Genomic DNA, 24,101 nt, shown 5'->3' with positions numbered 1-24,101 from the left:
TTAGGGCCTGATTTGAGAGGATGAATACAGCATTTGAATATTGGCCAAACATTTTGAAATGCATATGGTGCAAGATGAGATTTGTTGATTGAAGGCACAAGTCAAAGAAGCATAGTGGGTCTAATTGTGATGCATATGCCTGTGTATAAGCAGTTTGTTATTAAAATGAAAAAAAAAAAAAAATTTATGGTATCTTATTAGGAGGGGGTCCGCGAATTTCATCAGAGATGTTTGGGGGTCCCTGGGGGGAAAAAGGTTGGGAACCACTGCTCTAGACGGTATTTTCGTATGAATGTGTGAATGAAAAAGTAAAACGTTCCTAAATCCTGAACGATAGGTAATCGATGTTGAATGGGCCATAGTAATGTCAATTTAGCAATACAATTTAAAAGTTATAGCCCTGCAAAGAAGGTGAACATCTCCATATACTTACAGTACTGGCAGAGAATGGTATAAGATGATCAAAGTGGTGGCAGGGAATGGGTTAAAAACAAAAACCTGTGTTTAACCTAGCCATCTATAAAACATCATGCTAAAACTGTGAAACAAATGTCCTACTCCCCTAAAGAAAGAAATACATAGCAAACATGACTCAGTTATCCAATAGTGCTGCTGCTTTTTATTTTGTTAAAATCTTTTAGTTAATAAGACTAAAAGACTACAATATGACTACAACGGTTTCATGACGGCTTCCTGTCCTCACCGGAAGTGCGTCAGATACCTAAGTTAACTTAACGTTAAATGTTCAACAACAGGACAGATTGCTGCTAATTAAACACTTCATGGAAACGGAGTAACGTTAACGTTATGTCAAGTTCATACGTGTAGTGTAGTATGAACTCGACATAACATTAACATTACTCCGTGTCGGGGGGGCAGGTGGCGCACGGAGATTACGTTCATCACCAACACCGGGAGACACTAGGATTCGCCTGTTCGAATCCAGCTCCCGGCGTTGCTATCAGCTTGGCTGGCCTCTCACACTGATACAATTGGCTGTATCAGGGGGTGGGAAAGCTGAAGGGTGGGTCCTGGGCGTTGTGGACAGCGACCCCTACAGTTCGGTCGGGGCGCCTGCTCAGCGAGGGTTGGAACTGAGGAGAGATAGTGTGGCCTCCCACACGCTACACTCTCCCCGGTGAGAACCTGTGCGGCCAGGATGGCCTGCCCCAGGCTGCACATGCGTCGGAGGAAAGCATGTGACAGTCTCCGGTCTCCCGGACCAACAGTAGGGGAAAGTACGCAACAACCAGGAAGGGTGGGATGGGAGAAAAATCGGGAAAAAGGAGGGGAAGAAAGATTAAAAAAAAAAAAAAAAAAAAAAACATTACTCCGTGTCCACTCTTGCGTCGCAGATGGATGGTACACTATGTTAGCTCCGTAGCTAATCCGCTCATAGACTAATTTACCGATAGCAGTACTGTTAACGTCGGAGCTTATCAATACTCCTGGGTTTCGGGGGGCATCCCTAGCACCGAACCACCGCCTCTCTGTCTCTGGCTAGGTGTGTGCGCTTGCGTGCGTGTATTTGCGTGTAGATGACGTAATTTGGGCAAGTGTGTGTGTGACTGACTTTTTTTTCTGCAAGAGGGAGAGGAAAGCATTTAGCACTGCGCTTGTAAGTCTCATCTCAGCCGCGGCGGCCTCTAACGCGAGGGCAAAACATCACGATATCCACGATACGTTTAAAAAGTGTATCGTTAATGAACTGTACCCGATATTTATATAATATCGTCATATCGCCCAGCCCTATGCTCAGGGTCTCCACACTCACATGCAGCGCTGTCTGCCAGGCCCCATTTCTTTAATGATGCTTTAAAGCGACCGACCCCAGATCTTAAACGGTTCAGCAGAACCCATTGCCGGCGTGGAAGATCGTCTCCTGTGGTGCCATCTCCTGGATCCCAGATGTAGTGGTGGATACGGGTTGGCCCAGCACTCTCCCACTCTCTCTTCCAGGCTGCCGCCAGCCATCTGTACTGTACCCATTCTGCAATCTGTTAATAAACTTTTCAATCAATCAATCAATCAATCAGAGAGAGAGCCCCCCCCCCCCCCTCATCCGCATGCGCAGTAGTGCAAAACAAGGTACAGGCCCCGACGCCCCGCCCACGCACAGTAAAACCGAGTACAAGCCCCGAAACCCGCCTCAAACCGAGTACAAGCCCCGAAGCCCCGCCCAGACGTTGGGCTTGCGGCTCTGCAGATATCCCCTATTGTGCGGCTCTGCAGATATCCCCTATTGCAACAGCCCGCCCACAACTGCAGGTACGCCCAGGCAGATAACTATGCGCCCAGGTACGCCCCAGAGCATAAAACCCGGAAGAGGAGGAAACCGAAGTCCTTAATCCTGACAGTCTCCTGATCTGACATTCTGACAGGTTGGTTAATTTTTGTCTCGGCTTTTCAATATCGCTCTGTTGTAACTTTACACACACCTGGCTGCTAACCTATCGTTAAACTAACTAACCGTTACTACAGAGAAATACATACACTGTTCCAACTTCCAGGGCAGATACATTTACTGGCTTGCTTAGCTGAACTGGTTGGTTCCACAGCGTGGTAAGTAAACGTTTACCTCATGGCAACGGCTAACGTTACATTAGCTAGTGTAATTATTGTATTTAATTTCAAACCTGTATTTCAACTCGTAAGACGCATGGAGGTTATCCGTGCGACGACGAGCTTACAAAACAAGACTGTTGTTCAGCCAAATTCAAAACGTTACATATAGGCACAATAAGTAAGGGTTAATGTATGCCTACGAGGTCATTGTCGCAAAATAATTGACCGACACGGAGTTTAAAATACCGAGGCGCCGTGCCGAGGTGTTTTAAACGTAGTGAAGGTCAATTATTTTGCGACAATGACCGAGTAGGCTATACATTATCCCGCTTATTACATGGCTAACTTACTAACAATATACCTAATTCATTTGACAAATCGCAGTTGTTCTGTGGCTCTGTCAGCCCAAATAAAGTGATTATTATTATCGCGGGCAGCCTCTGTGTTCTGGCTCCGCTGTGTTCCTGCTCCGCTCGTCGCTCCGCCCCCTGTCTTTGCCGGCACGGCAGTGTCTAATTGCACTGAAACAGTGTCAGTGGGCTTGATTGCGAACAGCTGCGCTCTGCGGTCATTATTGAAAAATCTGCGGTCATTATTTAATGACCGCAGTCGGGGGGGGCTGTTGACCAATCACAAGCAAGCATTTCGGCGAATGTGAAAACGCCATGTAATAATTTTCGATAACCACCGGTGATTATTGTTTTTCGCAGCTGGAGTAATCAAGCCCCACTGACACTGTTCATTGCAGCCAATCAGATACACCTGCCGGGCTGCCAGTCATAATAATAACTTTATTTGGGCTGACGGAGCCACAGAACTGCGATTTGTCAAATGAATTAGGTATATTGTTAGTAAGTTAGCCACGTAATAAGCGGGATAATGTATAGCTATACTCGGTCATCATCGCAAAATAATTGACCGACAGAGTTTAAAATACCGAGCCGCCTCGGCAAGGACAATTAAGGACAATGACCTCGTAGCTATACATTATCCCTTACTTATTACATGGCGTTTTCACATTCGCCGAAATGCTTGCTTGTGATTGGTCAATAGCCCCCCGACTGCGGTCATTATTTTTCAATAATGACCGCTGTTTTTTCAATAATGACCGCAGTGCGCAGCTGTTGGCAATCAAGCCCACTGACACACACTGTTTCAGTGCAATTAGACAGTGTTCTGCTGCCGGCGATGACGGGGGGCGGAGCGACGAGCGGAGCCAGAACACAGCGGAGCCAGAAGGCTGCCCGCGATAATAATAATCACTTTATTTGGGCTGACAGCGCCACAGAACAACTGCGATTTGTCAAATGAATTAGGTATATTGTTAGTAAGTTAGCCATGTAATAAGCGGGATAATGTATAGCCTACTCGGTCATTGTCGCAAAATAATTGACCTTCACTACGTTTAAAACACCTCGGCGCGGCGCCTCGGTATTTTAAACTCCGTGTCGGTCAATTATTTTGCGACAATGACCTCGTAGCCATACATTATCCCTTACATAATTCACCGCTGTCGGGGGGGCTATTGACCAATCACAAGCAAGCATTTCGGCGAATGTGAAAACGATTATTACATGGCGTTTTCACATTCGCCGAAATGCTTGCTTGTGATTGGTCAATAGCGCTCGTCAGAGGTCCGTTATTACTCGTTATTACATGGCGTTTTCACATTCGCCGAAATGCTTGCTTGTGATTGGTCAATAGCCCCCCCGACAGCGGTCATTATTTTTCAATAATGACCGCTGTTTTTTCAATAGTGACCGCAGAGCGCAGCTGTTCGCAATCAAGCCCACTGACACACACTGTTTCAGTGCAATTAGACACTGCCGGTGGTCTGCTGCCGGCGATGACAGGGGGCGGAGCGACGAGCGGAGCCAGAACACAGCGGAGGCTGCCCGCGATAATAATAATCACTTTATTTGGGCTGACAGAGCCACAGAACAACTGCGATTTGTCAAATGAATTAGGTATATTGTTAGTAAGTTAGCCATGTAATAAGCGGGATAATGTATAGCTTTACTCGGTCATTGTCGCAAAATAATTGACCTTCACTGACGTTTAAAACACCTCGCCGAAGCGGCTCGGTATTTTAAACTACGTGTCGGTCAATTATTTTGCGACAATGACCTCGTAGCTATACATTATCCCTTACATAACGGACCTCTGCCTAACAATAATGACCGCTGTGCGCAGCTGTTCGCAATCAAGCCCACTGACACACTGCATCAGTGCAGCCAATCAGACACACCTGCCGGCTGCACTGACAGCGGAGTGTGTGTGAGATGACTGCGTCTGCGTTTGATCTCGTCTTGTCGATGTAAAATGAATTAGGTATGTTGTTAGTAAGTTAGCCATGTAATAAGCGGGATAATGTATACTCTATCATTGTCGCAAAATAATTGACCTTCACTGACGTTTAAAACACCTCGGCGAGGCGCCTCGGTATTTTAAACTCTGTCAGTCAATTATTTTGCGACAATGACCTCGGCTCGTAGCTATACATTATCCCTTACATAACAAATTAAAATATGCTAACGCGTAAACATCACTGAGACGGGCAGTGCGGCTCTGCAGATATACCCTACTCATTGCGGCGTTCGGGAGGCACAGAGCAGCCATACGTTCTTCGCTGTTTACACGTTTATAAAACATATTTAAACTTGTTTATTAGCAACGCCGATCTTTCAAACCATTACCGTTCTCTGTCCAAGACCCTCGTGCAACTGTGAGTACCTTGACATTTCTCTGCGATACTTCATATAACGAACGTTTCGCGTCGGACCAGTTGTTTACTAGAGTTAAAATACACTGTGGTTTCCTCTGGGGGAGCAAGTGTGGTGCAACCTTGTTGGCTGCACCACAGTCACGAAAGGGGCTATTAGGTATCTGAGTGTATGAATGAGAACTTTATTTAACAGATTGCAGAATGGGTACAATACAGTACGGCTCAATACACACAATTGTTAAGGGGATGCAGACCTGAGAAAGACGTTTGTCTTGTTTCCATCAGGGTCCCCCATTCAATTCATATAGACATTTATGACAAACACAACATGAATGAATGAGAACTTTATTTAACAGATTGCAGAATGGGTACAATACAGTACGGCTCAATACATACAATTGTTAAGGGGATGCAGACCTGAGAAAGACGTTTGTCTTGTTTCCATCAGGGTCCCCCATTTTCAATTCATATAGACATTTATGACATACACAACATACATGACATTTATGGCATAGGGACATATAGGTATTTAGTACTGATACATTTGTGACATAAGCGGTATTCAAATATACAGTACTGTTACCCCTAGATCCTGACAGAGTATATACATATGATGGGGAGGGGACTGTACATTAGGAGGGGGTGGGTGGGTGGGAGGGAGGGAAATATACATACGGCGAGGAGGGAATATATAAATGCGGTGGGGAGGAGACTGTCTATTAGGAGGTGGTGGGGGTTTTGGGCATTTACAGTGGCCAGTTTCGAATTGCAGCCTCCCGTAGGTGCTCTTTAAGAGCGGTTTTGAATGTGGGCAGGGATTCACATTCCTTTACAGCAGGGGTGTACAGTGCGATATATATGTCGCACGTGTGACACTGACGTCAGTCTGTGCGATGAAAGGATTGACTTCAATAGCACTGGTGCGATGGCCCGCGATGGCCCGCTATCCACTTGGTACTTGTAGTCTTGTGCGATTAAATACAATGTCCCTTCTGCGTAAGACTCCATATATCAAACACCAAATCCCATAATCCCTAGCGAACAATATCCCTGCGAGTTGCGAGCAGTGACTCATATCCGCTCGGCTCAGATCACAACACAGCAGGACTAGTCTCAGCAGCAGCAGCTCGTCTCAGCAGCGTTTGGAACGCGGACATTGAAACAGAGCTAGTGGATATTGTTGTCGCGACCCAAAACAAATCCCTGCTGTTTTATTCGGCAACGGGTCAAATGCATATAACATGCTTTGCAATCCTCGCGTCATAAAGTCCGAAATGAACGTTACGTTAGCATGAGCTTACAACAAGCTGTTCATAGCCATATAGAGAGAACAGCTAAGACGGGCAGAGTGAGGAGGCGGGGGCAGACATTCTCCCTTCTGTGTGTGTGTGTGTGTGTGTGCGCGTTTGGAAAGATCACATGAAGTCAGACGAGTATATTATATTGATAGTAAATGTACTGAGGGTGGACAGATAATGTTGATATTTAAACATAAAAAATACAATACAAAATAAATATTCATGATCATGCAACATAAAACGGTTGCGTGTTGTGAGTTCCAAAACATTTAACTTAAAGTTTAAAGCTCAATATATCAAAACGTGGCACTTTACAGTGAACAGGAGGTCTACTATGTGTATTAAAAACAATAGATTGTTTTTCCTTTAAAAGTCTGGAAGAGGTCAAAAATGTCAAATGATATTTCCGTTGCCTTTTTTGAGTTGATCTAATGTTACTGATTGTGTTAAATGGGCTTATGTTATGATATCGTCTCATATCGATTGCAGGCACCTGCATCATATCATATCGTGGCATATATCAGCAAATATCGTATTGTTGTCCAAAGAATCTATATTGTATCGTATCGTGATGAAACTGGTGATTCCCACCCCTAGTAGAGTCCATACACCCAACACCAAATCCCATAATTCCTTACACGTAACGTGTCTGGCTGTGTGACGTCAACTTGTCAGCATAAAATGACAGCCAAACATGGCACTGCAACTAAATAACACAAATACAATAGGCACATTTGTGACTGTTACAAATATAACACATTTTATACTTGTGCTACAAGATTTTGGCCTGTGCTACAAAACGATCAACCTCTGTAGCACCAGTGCTATGTGCAAAAAAAGTTAACGTACAGCCCTGCTTTACAGCTTTGGGTAGGGCGTTCCACATTGTTGTGGCATAATTGCGAAACGTGTTTAGTCCCTTGTTTGAGCCGAATCTGGGTTTAACATGATTTGTTGAGCTTCCTCTGGTGTAGTGGTTGTGGTATTCACTGACCATTGGGAAGTATTTTGACATGTACATGGGCACCCCGGTCGTATAGTGTATCTTGTAGACCAGGCCCATTGCAAGTTGCTGTACTCTGTCGTCTACTCTAAGCCATCCTAGGTTGGCAAAGTGGGCAGGGGTGAGGTGGGTTCTGGGGTTCAGGTCAAGTAGTAGTCTGACCAGTTTGTTTTGTGATGTTTGTAATTTTGTTTTAAGCGCCTTTGAGGTGCTTTGGTACCATGAGGTGCACGCATAGTCATAGTACCCTTGAATGAGTGCTCCTGCCAGAGTCTTCAGGGTATTCTTGTTTACCAGAGAGGAGATCCGGTACAAGAATCTAGATCGTTGGTTGACTTTTTTTATTACATTGGATGCCATTTTGTCACAGGAAAGATTTGCCTCTAGGATGGAACCCAGGTAGGTAATTTCGTCTTTCCTTGTGACAATATTGTCGCCCACTGTAACTGAGAATCTGTCGGTCTTGCTGAGTTTGTTATTTGAACCGAAGAGAATGGACTCTGTTTTGCCCATGTGTAATGATTAGGGATGCCCCGATCACGTTTTTTGCCACCGATACCGATCACCGATCGTCGTGAGCCATATCGGCCGATACCGATCCGATACCGATCGTTTTTAATTAAAAAGAAATAAAAAATTATTTTATATAACATTTTTTTTTTTTTTTTTTTTTATAAAATATATATATTATATAATTAGACTTGTACTTGTATTATCTGCGAGACATCGCCACCACGCAACAAGTCAAAATGCTCGCTATCTGCAAACAGCTCCACTGTCTGTGTGTACTCTAGTAGCCCTAGCTCCAAAAAGGATTCTCCGGCGCTGCAGCGGGACCCTATTGCCTTGGTAACGTTATGCTTTGGTCATTTCACATTCAGCAAGCCCTCAGCTTGAATACGCATTCAATCAATGTTATAAGACATTGATATCAGGAGCTATCTGTAGCTACTGCCAGCCGGCTAGATGACGTTAAGACAACTATTTAGTTCAATCGGACATTTCGTTTTGAACCGTGAACTAACGTCAGCTAACGCAAGCTAACGCAAGCTAACGGAGATATCAACATGGGCTACTAGACTTCCTGGGGCATTTGTTGATATCCGGAGCTATCAGTAGCTAGCCGGCTAAATACCGTTAGACAATGCCTACTAAAAGTGAATAGTTGACTGGGTAATTTTGTTTCAACAGTAACGATAGCTAGGTAGCTAACGTTAGCTCAGGTCGAATGCACTATCTAGACTCAGCAGAGGAGGTCCGCGCGTCCTCTGTGTTTACAAACTCTACACGGGTACGGGCGGGGCTAGGGAGGAGGAGCAGTTTGCAGGTCCTGTGCGTCTGAGACAAGCGAGTGAGATATCCACTTGATCAGTTTCCGCGATCGGCGAATATGACTAATTATCGGAATTCCCCGATCGCATATTTATACTGATTATCGGCCGATAACGATCGGTGGCCGATCGATCGGGGCATCCCTAGTAATGATAGTTTGTTATCAGTGAGCCATATGCAGATTTTGCCTAGTTCCGTGCTGAGGGTTTTTTCAACCTGCAATTTGTTCTTGTCAGAGACCAGCAGGGCTGAGTCGTCCGCAAACAGGAACAAGTTGCATTCACAGGCTGACGACATGTCATTTGCATAAATTAGGAAGAGTAGCGGTCCTAGTATGCTTCCTTGTGGAACACCACAGCTCACTGTGAGGGGGGGGGATAGAGTACCGTTTACCTCTACCATCTGTTCTCTCCCCTCCAGGTAGGATTGCATCCAGCTCACTGATAAGCTATCAAAACCAATTGCTTTTAGCTTGTCCATTAGAATGGAGTGATTGACAGTGTCGAAGGCCTTTTGTAGGTCCAGCATGACCATGCCGCAGTATTTGCCCGCGTCCACCTCTTGTTTGATGTGGTCGTTCAAATAGAGGAGGCATGTGTCAGTGGAGTGGGACGTTCTGAAGCCAGATTGGAATTCGTAGATTCGATTTTTTTCCGCCAGGTACTTTTCGACCTGTTCGTAGACTATTTTCTCCATGACTTTCGAGATGGAGGTAAGAATAGAAACAGGGCGGTAGTTGCCTGGGTCTAATTTGCTGCCCTTTTTGTGTAGAGGGGTCACTCTCGCAATTTTGAAGTCCTTGGGGACGTGCCCCTGTTTTATAGAGGTTTATTATGTGTGTGATGACTGGGGTGATGGCGGCTGCTGCGTCTCTGAGGAATTTGGAGGGGATGTTGTCATGGCCAGTGGCCTTGTTAGGTTGGAGGGCGCTAAATTTTGAGTACCTCATCGTAGGGCTGGGCGATATAACGATAACGATAAATATCGCGATATATTTTAATAATCGATATCGAATATCGAAATGTAAAAAAAAATCGAAAAATCGTTTAGGGCAGTTTTAAAACCAGAGACAGTGGACAGACTTGTCTTTCTTGCCTGCAACTTAAAGTAATGGCTGTGCTTGTCCAAATGACAATACTGACCAAATTCAGATTTCTTTTTCTCTTGTCCATTTATTTTGTTTGCTTTCTAATTTAAAATACATTTTGAAACCGTCTGTACACAGTAGGCTATGTGTGCTAGCAGAACTAGACTCCAGTCACGAGTCACGGTGCACATGTGCGGTGGTTTGTCCACCAAAAAAGCGCCAAAAGATCGAAAATAAACTAGCAGAGCCAGAATTGTTCAACTCCTCTGGAGCCACAGCCAGCAGAGAAGCTGGTTTACTTTCGCTTTTAAACCAGCTGCAGCCTGAGAACTGGAGTGTGAGGGGATGTAACACTAAAGATGGCGGCAATGACAAAGAATTGCTGCAAAATAAACATACATCTGTTGTTTAAAAAAAAAAAAAAACTTATAACAATTCGATAATTATCGATATCGAGAAATAAAATAAAATTATCATCGTTATCGCGATATGATTTTTTTCCATATCGCCCAGCCCTACCTCATCGGTTGTTACCATTTCAAGTTTGAAGTCGTCTTTGTGGACCCCTAGGTTTTTGTAGTATGCTACTATGTGTTCTACCCCATAATGCCCTGAGTGGGAGGGTAGTTTGTTTACCAGTGTTGTGGCTATGTTTGTGAAGAAGATGTTTAAGTAATTGGCTACATCCAGCATGCATGACATTTATGGCATAGGGACATATAGGTATTTAGTACTGATACATTTGTGACATAAACTGTATTCAAATATACAGTACTGTTACCCCTAGATCCTGACAGATATACATATGATGGGGAGGGGACTGTACATTAGGAGGGGGTGGGTGGGTGGGAGAGAAATATACATACGGCGGGGAGGGAATATATACATGCGGTGGGGAGGAGACTGTCTATTAGGAGGTGGTGGGGGTTTTGGGCATTTACAGTGGCCAGTTTTGAATTGCAGCCTCCTGTAGGTGCTCTTTAAGAGCGGTTTTGAATGTGGGTAGGGATTCGCATTCCTTTACAGCTTTGGGTAGGGCGTTCCACATTGATGTGGCATAATTGCGAAATGTGTTTAGTCCCTTGTTTGAGTCCATTCCCATCCCTTCAATAAAGTCACAGGCAGAACACAACGCAGTCATCCCATCTCCACCCGCCATATTACCACAAGTCCTATGGCAAATTCTCTTTCAAATTCAAAGGCATTTTCTTATCTGAATGTTTACAAATGTAGTCTGTTTCTTGTCAAGTTCCTTATTTTTTGTTAGTATTGCTGTCCCTTCCCTCTATTTCAGTTTCTCGTTTTCTTTTGATTGATTGAAACCTTTATTTATACTCGGGTGAGCTCTGCGGTGAGGCCACCTCATTTACAGAACTGAGTGTTGTACAACTAAATAAAACTACAAAACAATGTGCAGTGCAATCCTTAAAGTGGAGGTAAGGGGGTTTTCCTGGCTTAGTACACGTTGGTCTAACTCTAGTACATGTTTTGTTTGATGCGATGTCATGGCTGATATTTTAAACATCATATTTTCAGAAGGAGCTTGCAACCCTTGCCAGCCGCTTGGAGAGAGATTGTTGCGTTTCCCTAAATGGTGACCTGGAGAGCTACCTGAGGAATGAATGTAAGTCCCACATCACTCTCCTACTGGACCTAATTGGATCGTTAAGGTCTTAGTTGATTAGTCCAGTAATTCGTCATTAAGGTCTTAATTGATAAGACCTTAATGACCAACTACTGGACTAAAGTGTATTCCCCGGTAGAGAATCCTATTACAGCGTGTATTCCTTGTCTCTCAGCTTCTCCTTCTCATTCCATTCCGTCGACGTGCTCCACATTAAGCCCTGCTGGCTCCGATCTGGCGTCTCCGGTCTTCCACCGCTCCAGAAGTGTCCAGTTTGTGGATCTGCACACAGTGGCCTCCTCCTCCGTCAGGTAACGCCATAACGCCACACACTACACAACACCCCCTCTGTCAGGTAACGCCACACTACACACCACCCCCTCTGTCAGGTAACGCCACACACTACACACCACCCCCTCCGTCGGCTAACGCCACACACTACACACCACCCCCTCCGTCGGCTAACGCCACACACTACACACCACCCCCTCCGTCGGCTAACGCCACACACTACACACCACCCCCTCCGTCGGCTAACGCCACACACTACACACCACCCCCTCCGTCGGCTAACGCCACACACTACACACCACCTAAGGGACACTGTCGGGAAACCACTTGAACTGACGTGTGTTTGGTTAACCGTTTTAATTAGTTACTTTTACTGTGATGACATGAATCTGAGACACTGGGAAGAGGATTGTGAAATGAATAGAAGGGATAACTGCCCTCCAACTTCAAACAATAGATTGTATTATACGTATCACACTCATACATTTAGTACTATGTACATCAGACAATAGACTATACGTGTCACTCCATACATTTAGTACAATAGACGGTACACTACGTATCACTCCATTAGGGATGTCTCCATCGCATTTTTTTTATTGTTTGCAGCCGATCCGATCATGTAATTTTGAGTATCTGCCGATACCGATTTTTCCAGATCCAATCTTTCGGCAATGCATTAAGATATTGGAAAAGAGAAAATGCAGACCCTTAACACATTGACTGCCAGCTATTGGCCTTATCCTGTTCTAGCTAGGCCACGCTTTAAAAGATAGAGGTGCGTCACCTTGTTTGTAGAGCTATATCTATATTCTATATTATAGCTATGGATACATACTATGGTAGTTTGACAGTAACTATCTTCTGTCCAAGATGCAAAAAATAATAAAAATGTTCATGAATACGTTCACGCGTTATCCCGTGGTGAATATAAGTATAGTTTTGGAATGATCCGGGCTAATTCCTGGGAGGCTGAGATAAAGGGCGCATCGTGAATTCTACTAAAAGCATTGACGTTTCATCCTTGGACACGCTACTATTTCCAAATCAAATGTATATAATGGGTATTATGTTTCATCATGAATGCATGAAAGGGGGGGGGGGGGGGGTGCGCGTCGTTTCTGATGCTTTGATTGCCAGTAACTGCATTCGTTGTGAACACTACACAAGCTGATCAGCTGGATCGAAATGAAAACATTGCAGGATCAAGCTGGAATTGACGTCAGATGTTCCTTACCTTAGATTGGGCTTATTCCAAAAAGAATATTCCAATTGTTTGATCGCCATCTGGTCCACGACATAATCCAGCACAGCACAACACATGCATTGGGGGTATTTGACGCACTTCACATTCAGTCTTAAATAATAAAATAAAATATAAAATTGGCTTAGTGCAGAATAATTCTAGACTATAAACTAGTTTAGTCTAGTTTTACAAATAATTTAAGATCCCGATTCCGATCTTCTGAAAATCACACTTGGCCCGATCTCCGATCACGTCATCGGATCGGGACATCCCTACTCTCCATATATTTATTACCATATACATCAGACCGTAGACTACAGTGACTGACCTTTGACCTTTCCTGCGCAGCTCTCTTCAGGATGTTATGAACACTCCTCATTTCCAGATGAGGATGAGGAGGATGAAGAGGCAGATGATCCAAGACGCAGAGTCCCATGATGGCATGGAGAAAGAGTTGAACAGCTCACTGACTCTTCTGGAACAGAAAGGTAAATGACACTCTTCTGGAACAGAAAGGTAAATAACAGACTCTTCCGGAACAGAAAGGTAAATACATGACTTCTGGAACAGAAAGTTAAATAACTGACTCTTCTCATAGAAAGAAACAATGGACTCTTCTCACATAGAAGGGTAAATAATAGGGATGCCCGATATTATCGGCCTACCGATATTGGCATTAAAATGTGATATCGGAAAATATCGGTATCTGTTGCAAGTAAGAACAAATTATGATTTTATTTTCTATTCACTGTACCTGGTTCAACTAAATCGGTCAAAAATCCCATTATCCAGATTCAATTAACCCGATGTTTGAATCTAGGCTTTCCCTGTTCCTCGAACGCTGATTCAGTCTCGTTAATTCAAACCAGACTTGATGCTCAGGATAAGTGCGCACGGCACCTGAAAAGACAGCAGGTGTCGATCGTGGAAATCCTGATTTTCTAACGGCATTGATTGATAACTTTATTAACAGATTGCAGAATGGGTACAATACAGTACGGCTCAATAGCCTCGCCGACAAGTTAAATGCATAATCTATAGGCAAACGTTAAAGTCCTTCATTACCTCAATCAATCAGATTATATTTCTTTAAATGTGCCTGCTGGCAGTATGCTTCATAATTAGTTCAACTCTTTCAGAATAAGTAGATACAAACAAGCCAAAAGAGTATCTAATTGATACGAATTAATAGATACTTATGAGGATATCTGTATTGTATGCGCTCAGCTTAGGTATCATATACCGGTACTTTATATATAAATGCATGGTTCCCAACGTTTTCAAGGCGTGACCCCCGAAATAACGTGTCAGAGAGGCTTGGAGGGAGGCTATACAGTTTCACTATTAATCAGGTTTTAATCTGTTTCGGACATCATCCATATGGTTTACCAGTGACACCTCATGTGCATCATCAGATAACGTGCTTGAACAGATAAATGCATTTTCTCATTCATTCATCAAAATGTCAAAGGCTCATTCAATTTCTCAACTCCGTCAAACAGCGCATCTCATCAGACATTTTAATCCCAGTTACAATATCACAATAACGTGTGAGTGACAGTGATACAATTCAACAATCCACAGATTAAGATTCCTCGTAATTCATAATCCACAGTCCACGCATAAAGACGCTTCAATTTATGCTTGAATGAAACACAATCCGTGCACTCCTTTAAGCAAATACATCAACAGTGAAGAATATGAAGCGAATCGGAGCCAAACGCCCGATAGGTTTCATTCATTAAAAATATCCCTGTGAGATTCACATTTGCAATGCTCCGGTATTAAAATAACCACATTAGTGTGTGTCGCGACGCATCCGTATAACTATGACATGCATTATTTAGGACAAAGTAAATCTATAGGGTGAATATGATTTTTATTATCAGCATTTTAGGTATATTTTACATTTCAAAAGCCCCCTCTAGAAAAACTAAGCACAAAAACATAATTCAGAATGGTATAATGGGATCTAGACTGAGAATTATTTCAGGAAGCGAGCTGGCATTTCTTTGTGGGTGTGGCCATGCAGGTTATCCAGCTAACTGAACTTAACCCTGCGCTGGACCAGGTTCAAACTTTCTGATCTGTTGCCATAGTGATTTAGACAATCCGACATCGGGGAAAGGTCTGGCTTAAGTCAAGCTATCCTGAAAATGATCCAGCTAACTCAGTTGGCCAGGTACGAGGAACGGGGCCCAGGAAGGCTCTTACTGTACAAGACATGCTAATGATGTGATTATTTTTGCAGATGTACAAAGAGTGCCATTGGGAGGCAGGAGGTCATACTCTTTGTTCCTGTGTTTGAACAGATTCCCAGATCAGAGAGCTGAACTATCGCTTGGAGAAGCTGACTCGGGACCAGTGTGAGAAGGAGCAGGGGGCGGGGCAAGAGCTGCAGGAGCTGCAGGAGTTGCAGGACAAGAACCAGGCGTAAGGAAGGAGTTTTTTTAATAGCATTTATTTAGTATATTTTATTTATTACAATGTTTCAATCGTTCATGCTTTATTTAGATCGGGTATCAAACGCAAGGCCTGTGGTGTAATTATATTTGGCCCGCGAGATGATATCAAATGCAGAAGAAGAAAAATCAACTCTTGCACCGTTAATGCTACAAATCCCAGAATGCTCTTGAGTGTGACGTGTTAAGTGTCCCCCCCCCCTCTGTTGACATTCATGCATCAGTCGGCTCAGGCAAATTTAAGCCATCCCTCCCAAAAATGGATTTGAAAACAGGACTTTTCCAGACAAGTGCGGGCAGAATATATGTTCATACTCTGTGCAGATTTTGAAGCCCAGCAATGTAGGTTTGAACTGCTCGGTAATCAGTTCGCAGTTGGCGTGGAAAACGCACCAACCAACCTCCAAATGGGCCTGATGGAACTCCAATGTAGTGACTCACTCAAGTCAAAGTATCTGTCTGTGGGCGCTGCACAGTTTGCACTTTTCATCCCCGACACAATGCCCCAGCTCCGTACCCAAGCTGCTCAAATACTCGATGTCCGGCAGCACATATCTATGTGAGCAACATTTCTCTTTGAAGTTGAACAAAACATCACACAGGAGTCATCTCACTGATGAACACCTTCACTCAAACCTGAGGATTTCCTCAGCCCAGAGCCTGACCCCAAACATTGATGAAATGGCATCTAAGAAAAGATGCCGGGTGGCGTGAATACTTTCGACAAATGTTTGTTTCCGCGTGAGTTTTGCGCTCTGATTGGCCAGGTCATGTGACATGTGCGCCAATCGTGGGACAGCAAGTTCTGCGCCTATTTCCGGGTCTAACAGCCTGCAAACTACCTGGCGTTCTATCGCCATGCTCTAAGACAAACTCTAACCTTAACCAACTTCGAAAGAGCGCCTAAGCTTAACCAGTGTAGACACTTGCGGTCCCACGATTGGGAGTACATGTCACATGACCAGAAATTACCTGGCCAATCAGAGACGCGGAAACAAACATTTGATTCAGGCTGCCGGTTGACCAATGTGCATCAGAGTAAATCTGACTATAGCAAACTGAGGTTGAATGAATTTTCTTTTTGCACTTTTTTTTCTTGCTAAGCCATGGCCTATAATCTTTTTATACATTTTTCTTGCCTGTTAAAAAGGTTTCTATTGAAAATTAACTTAAGGCTACAGATGGAGAGGGGCATAATCATTTAACTTTTTTTAATTTAAATAAAAAAAGAGACGAATGCCACTGATATCTTTATTTAAAATGTTACTTGTGTTTATTATAATAAACACTTAAGTTTGTTTCCATATGAAAAACCTATATTTAACTAATTTATACTCTTATAAATCTGGAGGAAAGGGAACACATGTTCAATTGTAGTCAATTCTTCAATATTGAGTCTGGCCTGTGACTTTGTCCCAGTTTTTAATTTCAGCCCACTGTATTCAAGTTTGACACCACTGATTTAGATCCTCTGAGGGCGGACCCTCGATCGAGATTACAATAGGCAGAAAGCAATATAAAATAACAAAGATAAATTGGATGATAAGACACAAATATTAGCATTGGTTAAAACGATTACATTAAAACACATTAAGATGTAAAGCCCTTTTTAAAACTTATTTATATAAATGTCCCAGTGTCACCAGGGAGTCGATATTTCAAGTGCTCTGTAGTTTATTCCATGAGTCGGCAGCACAAAATCGAAAAGCAGTCTTTCTGAGTTTAGAATTGTAGGTTTGATGAAGTCTTACATTGAGGAAGATGTAGTGTAATCCAGTCCTGAGAGCAGGTTTGATGAACTCCTACATTGAAATCTAGTAGTGAAGTAATGTAAGAATGTATAAGACTGAGATGGTGACAGAACAGACAAACGAAAGGAATGCGGAAAGATGGGGCAAGAGATGGACAGGCATGCAGATGTAACCGTCTTTGTCTGTTTGGTGAATCTGGTATAACTGTTTGTCTCCTAGATTACAAAGCCGTCTCCATGAGGTCATCAACCGGCACCAGCAGGTGAAGACCAACAACTCTCAAATGGAGCGGAGAGTTGACCAATTGACTGCCAAAGTAAACAATCACTAACACACACTACATTTATTACAGTATGTTCTTCCTGTGTCTCAGGACGGTTCAGTCAGTATTTGTGAACACACCACTCTCTCCTAAAGCTAGAAATCAGAGAGGGAACCTGGCAATCGGTGATGTCACTGGGATGTAAAATCTGATGCTGCTCCATAGACAATGAATGGGGCTCTGACTTCATGAGGCCATACAATGTTTGAGCTCTTGCACCCAAATGTGTTGGAATGAAACATTTATTTGCACACCTGGAATATACCTATTCAACAAATGACCAACTGATATTCAATAAATAACTACCGGTAACTGAAATTCAATATACTGTATACAAACTGATATTCAATAATTAACTAACTGAAAATGTACCAATAATTAACAGAAATTTGATAAATAACCAAGTGTCAGTCTTCTATACAGCTGTATTGTTCATGCTTGGGAGTCTTGAGGAACGCTTGTATAAAAAAGAAACTCATACATTTGAGTGTGTGGATGCTTCATGTGGATGCTTCTTTTATTCAGTATTGTAAAATAATCACAGAAAAAAAAAATTTGATGCCCTTTAACTGTTTCTGGTGTGTGTCAGATGAGGGAGTTGTGCAGTCGGGAGGCTGAGCTCGGGCGGCTGTGGGAGGCGCAGGTGTCTGCCAGGGAGGAGTGGAGCAGCAGAAGCAGCCTTCTTGAGTCGCAACTCAACCAGGTCACATCACACAAGGTGAGAGTAGAGCCTTCTAGAGTCACAACTCAACCAGGCCACATCACACAAGGTGAGAGTAGAGCCTTCTAGAGTCACAACTCAACCAGGCCACATCACACAAGGTGAGAGTAGAGCCTTCTAGAGTCACAACTCAACCAGGTCACATCACACAAGGTGAGAATGGAGCCTTCTAGAGTCACAACTCAACCAGGCCACATCACACAAGGTGAGAGTCTTCTAGAGTCACAACTCAACCAGGCCACATCACACAAGGTGAGAGTAGAGTCTTCTAGAGTCACAACTCAACCAGGCCACATCACACAAGGTGAGAATAGAGCCTTCTAGAGTCACAACTCAACCAGGTCACATCACACAAGGTGAGAATAGAGCCTTCTAGAGTCACAACTCAACCAGGCCACATCACACAAGGTGAGAGTCTTCTAGAGTCACGACTCAACCAGGCCACATCACACAAGGTGAGAGTAGAGTCTTCTAGAGTCACAACTCAACCAGGCCACATCACACAAAGTGAGAATAGAGCCTTCTAGAGTCACAACTCAACCAGGTCACATCACACAAGGTGAGAATAGAGCCTTCTAGAGTCACAACTCAACCAGGCCACATCACACAAGGTGAGAGTCTTCTAGAGTCACGACTCAACCAGGCCACATCACACAAGGTGAGAGTAGAGTCTTCTAGAGTCACGACTCAACCAGGCCACATCACACAAGGTGAGAGTAGAGTCTTCTAGAGTCACGACTCAACCAGGCCACATCACACAAGGTGAGAGTAGAGCCTTCTAGAGTCACGACTCAACCAGGCCACATCACACAAGGTGAGAGAGTCACAACTCAACCAGGCCACATCACACAAGGTGAGAGAGTCACAACTCAACCAGGCCACATCACACAAGGTGAGAGTCACAACTCAACCAGGCCACAGTGCATAAGGTCAGAGCAGAGCCTGCTAACACTCAAAGATGAGGTCGGAGCAAAGCCTATTGACACCCAAATACAAGGTCGGAGCAAACGCCTAAGCCATTTCTAGTTTTATTATTGCGATGGGTAAAAACAGTCAACATATTGGATCAGTGTACACGTCTCCTCTATCGTATTTTGGTCAATAGTTTGTCTTTTCTTTTTACTGATTTTCTCTTGTCAGGACCTTCTGGCTGAACAGACGGAGATCCTCCAGAGTAAGATCTCCTCTCTGGAGGATGAACTGAGTAGAGTCAGGACTGAAGACCAAGGAGAGAATATGTGCGCCATTATGCAGGTTGGAAAGAACACAACCTGTACACCCCAAACTCCATAAAACATTAGGAAAACTACCTAGATACTATGTACTCATAAAACATTAGAATACTACCTAGATACTATGTACTCATAAAACATTAGAATACTAGATACTATGTACTCGTAAAACATTAGAATACTAGATACTATGTACTCACTCATGAATCAATAGAACACTACCTAGATACTATGTGTAATTGATAAACATGGTCAAAAATCCCTCAAATACCACATTAACACTTTGGATGCCAGTGCCGCGTTTTGTCGTTAGTTCATGCCGCCAGTTGAGTGCCGGCAACGCTATATAGCGTTTGTCGTATTTCCGAGCCTCACGCGTGTTGCAGAGTCTCTGAGCTCAATTGGGAAGATACCACCCCCTATCGTCTCTCCCTGTGTAACTGCACCCCATTCATTTAGACTGATGAGGGGGGGGGGGGGGGGAGGGAGAGAGACGGAGACTGTTTACAGAGACTGTTTCCTTATTTTACTTTTCCGTCAAGCCAACTGAAGAGACCCAAGTTGATTGCCGGCCCTCAGAACAGTGGATATGTATTTCCAGCACCCAACGCTGAATCAATAAACGCGATCGATATTTGGAATGGCGATCAGGAATTGGAATAATCTTTTTGGATAACATCTGATCTGAGGTAAGGAAACTATTTTACCAGTCTTGGGGTAATCTGAGATTTTTTCACAGATATATCAACGTGTCTCATGTGTGTGTGCTCGCTGATCAGGAAATGAGAGAATATACTTTTCAGATCGCTTCTATAGCGTGCATAAGTACACATATACTATCGATAATCTAGCGTTTATTTGAAAACTATTCATAAATAGGCTGAAAAATTTAGAATATTCCAATAAATGCTGTTTATCACGGAATCTATATATTTTCCTGAAAAACGAGGGCTTTTCAAAATGCTATAAAACTGAATTGAACAGATTACAAAATTTAAATTTTTTTAAAATCTGTTTCGACAATGTTGACTGCAAACAAATCATTGATAAGCGACGGGCAGATTAGACACAGCCATAATTTAAGACTGAGATTATGCGTTCACAACGCTATCATTGAAGTGGGTGCTGGCATTTTACCACGTTTTTACCATGTTCACCAGTGGTAATCAAAGTGTTAAGACCGAGACCTTGAGGAACACCATAGAAAATCTATTCTGTGATTTGGTATGTCAAAACTTTAAAAATTGCATTTTTCTGTTCTGGAAATTGCCCACAACTTTAATTTAAGTGAAGTTATTTGAGCTCAGTCCCGTTTCTCCGTCACACTGATAAATGGAGAAGGTATACCAACACTACAACACCAAGAAGCGGGTCTTCCAGGACAGCCAGGATCAGGTCACTGAGCTACAGCGCTCCCTAGAGGTGAAGCAGCATGAGAACAAACTGCTGCAGTTAGACCTCCAGAAGGCCCACACCAACGAGAACACCCTCCTGACCAGAGTAGCCAGTCTACACGCACAGGTTGGTCTGTCTGGCTGGACCGTATACTGGATTAATTTTGGGGGGTGGGGTAGTTATAATTTATGGAAATTCAGTGTTTCCCCACAGGATTTTCAGAGACTATGGGGGGTGAACCTCCGACCCTCTAGGGGTGTCCGGGGGCACGCCCCCCGGAACAAATTTTTTTTGGTACATTTTAAAGTTAAATGCATCAATCTGGTGCACTTTGAGAGCAAAATAAAGAGGCTAGATCAATGATGATCTTTGTGCTCAAAACACAAAATCGACTAGACTAGTGCTTCCCAATCCTCCTCGAAGCACCCCACCCGTTCAATGTATTTGTTAAATTCCACCACCAGCACACCTGATTCAACTTAACTAGCCCTTTATTAGTTGAATCAAGGTGTGCTGGTGGTGGAATTTAACAAATGCATGGAACGGCTGGGGTGTCTCGAGGAGAGGTTTGCAGGCATTAAAGCGTTCCGTCTTGAGACGGATTTCAGTCTATTTGATTATATGTATATAATAATTTAATATTAAAAAAAATATATATATATATAAAGTTTGCCAATAGGGATGTTTCAGTAGTATTGGCACTGGTAGTAGTCGTAATAGTAATCCAGGCAGATTTTTTTCTTCTAAAAAAATAAACTAGTTCAACACAGGCAACCACTTTTGCTTAATAATTAAGCAAAAGTGGTTGCCTGTGTTGAACTAGTTTATTTTTTAGAATAAAAAAAATTTCTCAAATGTATGCTCTAGTGTCTAGTCGATTTTGTGTTTTGAGCACAAAGATCATCATAGATCTAGTCTCTTAATTTTGCTCTCAAAGTGCACCAGATTGATGCATTTAACTTTAAAACGTAAAAAAAAATACGAGGGGGCATGCCCCCGGACCCCTCTGGAGGGGCAGAGGTTCACCCACCACCACAGTCTCACTAAATCCTGTGGGAAACACTGAGGATTCAAATTTTTTACGGCTGTGGGTAGGGCGTTCCACATTGTTGTGGCATAATTGCGAAACGTGTTTAGTCCCTTGTTTGTATGATAACAAGCCTTTTAGTTCATGGTTCAAAGTAATGGAAAAGGGTGCCATCAATCAGAAGCTAGCCACAAGACTTGCATTCACACTCTCCAGCACACAGCCTCCCTGCCTGGCACAACAACCACAACAGTAGGGTCTATAGTCAGTCAGGACAGTAGGCTCTACAAGTAGGCTCCCTTAAAACGCTAACGCTATTAAAAAAAAATACAGTGGAGGTTAAAATAAGAATAGACTTGGCCTGAAAAGTTCAGTCAGGAGATATCTTTTTGCTTTAATCCCTGGGTTTGGGAACCACTGGACTAGAGCATACATTTGAGCCATCAAAGAAATGAAGCAAAAGTGGTTACCTGTGTTGAACTGGTTTATTTTTTAGAAAATAAAAAAATATAGTGGATTACTATTACGACTACGGTACTGCCAATACTACTGATTAATCCCTATTGGCAAACTTTATATTTAAAAAAAAATAATGTAGGTAATTAATGGGAAACCCTGAATGTACAATGGGCCTTGGGCCCAGAGTGTATACTATGCACAGATATGATCTTAAATTTGGTTTCATTCACAAATCTTATTTTGGATTAGTTCGTTGGTATAGTCAATATTTGAGTGGTACAGTTTAAGCTTATCCTAGGGCTGGGCGATATGGCCAAACATGATATCACGATAACGATATGATGTTATAGCACTCTATATCGATAATTATCGATATCGTTATAAGTATATTAAAAAAAGATATATATATTTTTTTTTAACGGATGTATTATTTTGCAGCAATTCTTTAGTGTTACAGCCCCTCACACTCCAGTTCTCAGGCTGCAGCTGGTTTGAAGGCTAAAGTAAACGGGCTTCTCTGCTGGCTGTGGCTCCAGGGGAGTTGGAATTGTTCTGGCTCTGCTAGTTTCTTTTCTATCTTTTGGCGCTTTTTTGGTGGACAAACCACCGCACATGTGCACTGTGACTGGAGACTAGCTCTGCTAGCACACATAGCCTACTGTGTACAGATGGTTTCAAACTGTATTTTAAATTAGAAAGCGAACTAAATAAATGGACAAGAGAAAAAAATATCTCAATTTGGTCAGTATTGTCATTTGGACAAGCAAAGCCATTTAAGTTGCAGGCAAGAAAGACAAGTCTGTCTGGTTTTAAAACTGCCCTGTTTCAGGTCACAAAAAAAAAAGAATGTATTGATAATTTTTTTAATTATTGATTGATATGATGATTAAAATCGTGAATTTTATCGCCCAGCCCTAGCTCATTCTGTAGCCTAATCACTTTGTTGGGAACCATTGACTTAAAAGATCGATTAGAAGCTATTCCACTCCTGTTTACGGTTGCATGATACACTGATACTTCGATTTGCCGTTTAGTCTGTGATACTGGTGTCATTCTGTGTTCAGGCATCCACTGAGTAAATTAATTGCCTTTTTCGATGTAGCATTATGACGTGGCCTTGAAACTACACGCTAAACTAACTAAAACAGTAAATAACTGAACCAGGATCATTTCAATTCGATGCTAAATAAACCTTTACGCATGTGTAAAATGTGCCAGATTTAATTTGACAGGCGTTACATTTTTATCAATATCTTGGCCATTTGTTGTGCTAGAATCAAACCGAAAAAACAGGAAGTGCTGAAGGAGGCGTAAGTTGACTGCCAGAAAAGAACAGTAGAAGAAGAGTGAGCGATCATTTCTGCAGAACACACGTTTTTCCAGCCAGAAAAACTTTAGCTTTAGTAGTTCGACTTATAACAGTAGCAGTAGTAGTAGAATCTTCAGATGTCATCTTTTGTAGATGACAACAACAGGAGGTAAAGGCACTTATTTTGGAGATTTATTGCTTATGTTTAGTCAGTCACACTCTTACTGTACTTGTTGGGTTTGCAAAGAACAC

General features: G+C 42.8%; 1 protein-coding gene across 1 annotated transcript; it reads left to right on the top strand.

Moving 5' to 3' along the window:
• Nucleotides 1-2,427: 2,427 nt before the first annotated feature.
• LOC311223308 (nuclear mitotic apparatus protein 1-like) lies at nt 2,428-23,458 on the top strand (the record flags this gene model as incomplete). Its single annotated transcript, XM_084308100.1, has 11 exons — nt 2,428-2,562; nt 11,547-11,634; nt 11,810-11,945; nt 13,520-13,659; nt 15,484-15,604; nt 17,604-17,700; nt 18,296-18,409; nt 19,227-19,241; nt 19,568-19,681; nt 21,001-21,180; nt 23,453-23,458. Exons 4-11 carry the CDS (start codon nt 13,536-13,538, stop codon nt 23,456-23,458), a joined length of 771 nt encoding a protein of 256 aa, XP_084164226.1. The 5' UTR covers nt 2,428-2,562; nt 11,547-11,634; nt 11,810-11,945; nt 13,520-13,535.
• Between the last annotated feature and the right edge of the window lie 643 nt (nt 23,459-24,101).

Source organism: Notolepis coatsorum (genome assembly GCF_963971535.1).
Source record: "Notolepis coatsorum genome assembly, chromosome: 2".
In the NCBI taxonomy this organism is placed as follows: Eukaryota; Metazoa; Chordata; class Actinopteri; order Aulopiformes; family Paralepididae; genus Notolepis; species Notolepis coatsorum.
The sequence above is the reverse complement of the archived record's forward strand: the minus strand, read 5'-3'. Positions and strand labels throughout refer to the sequence as shown.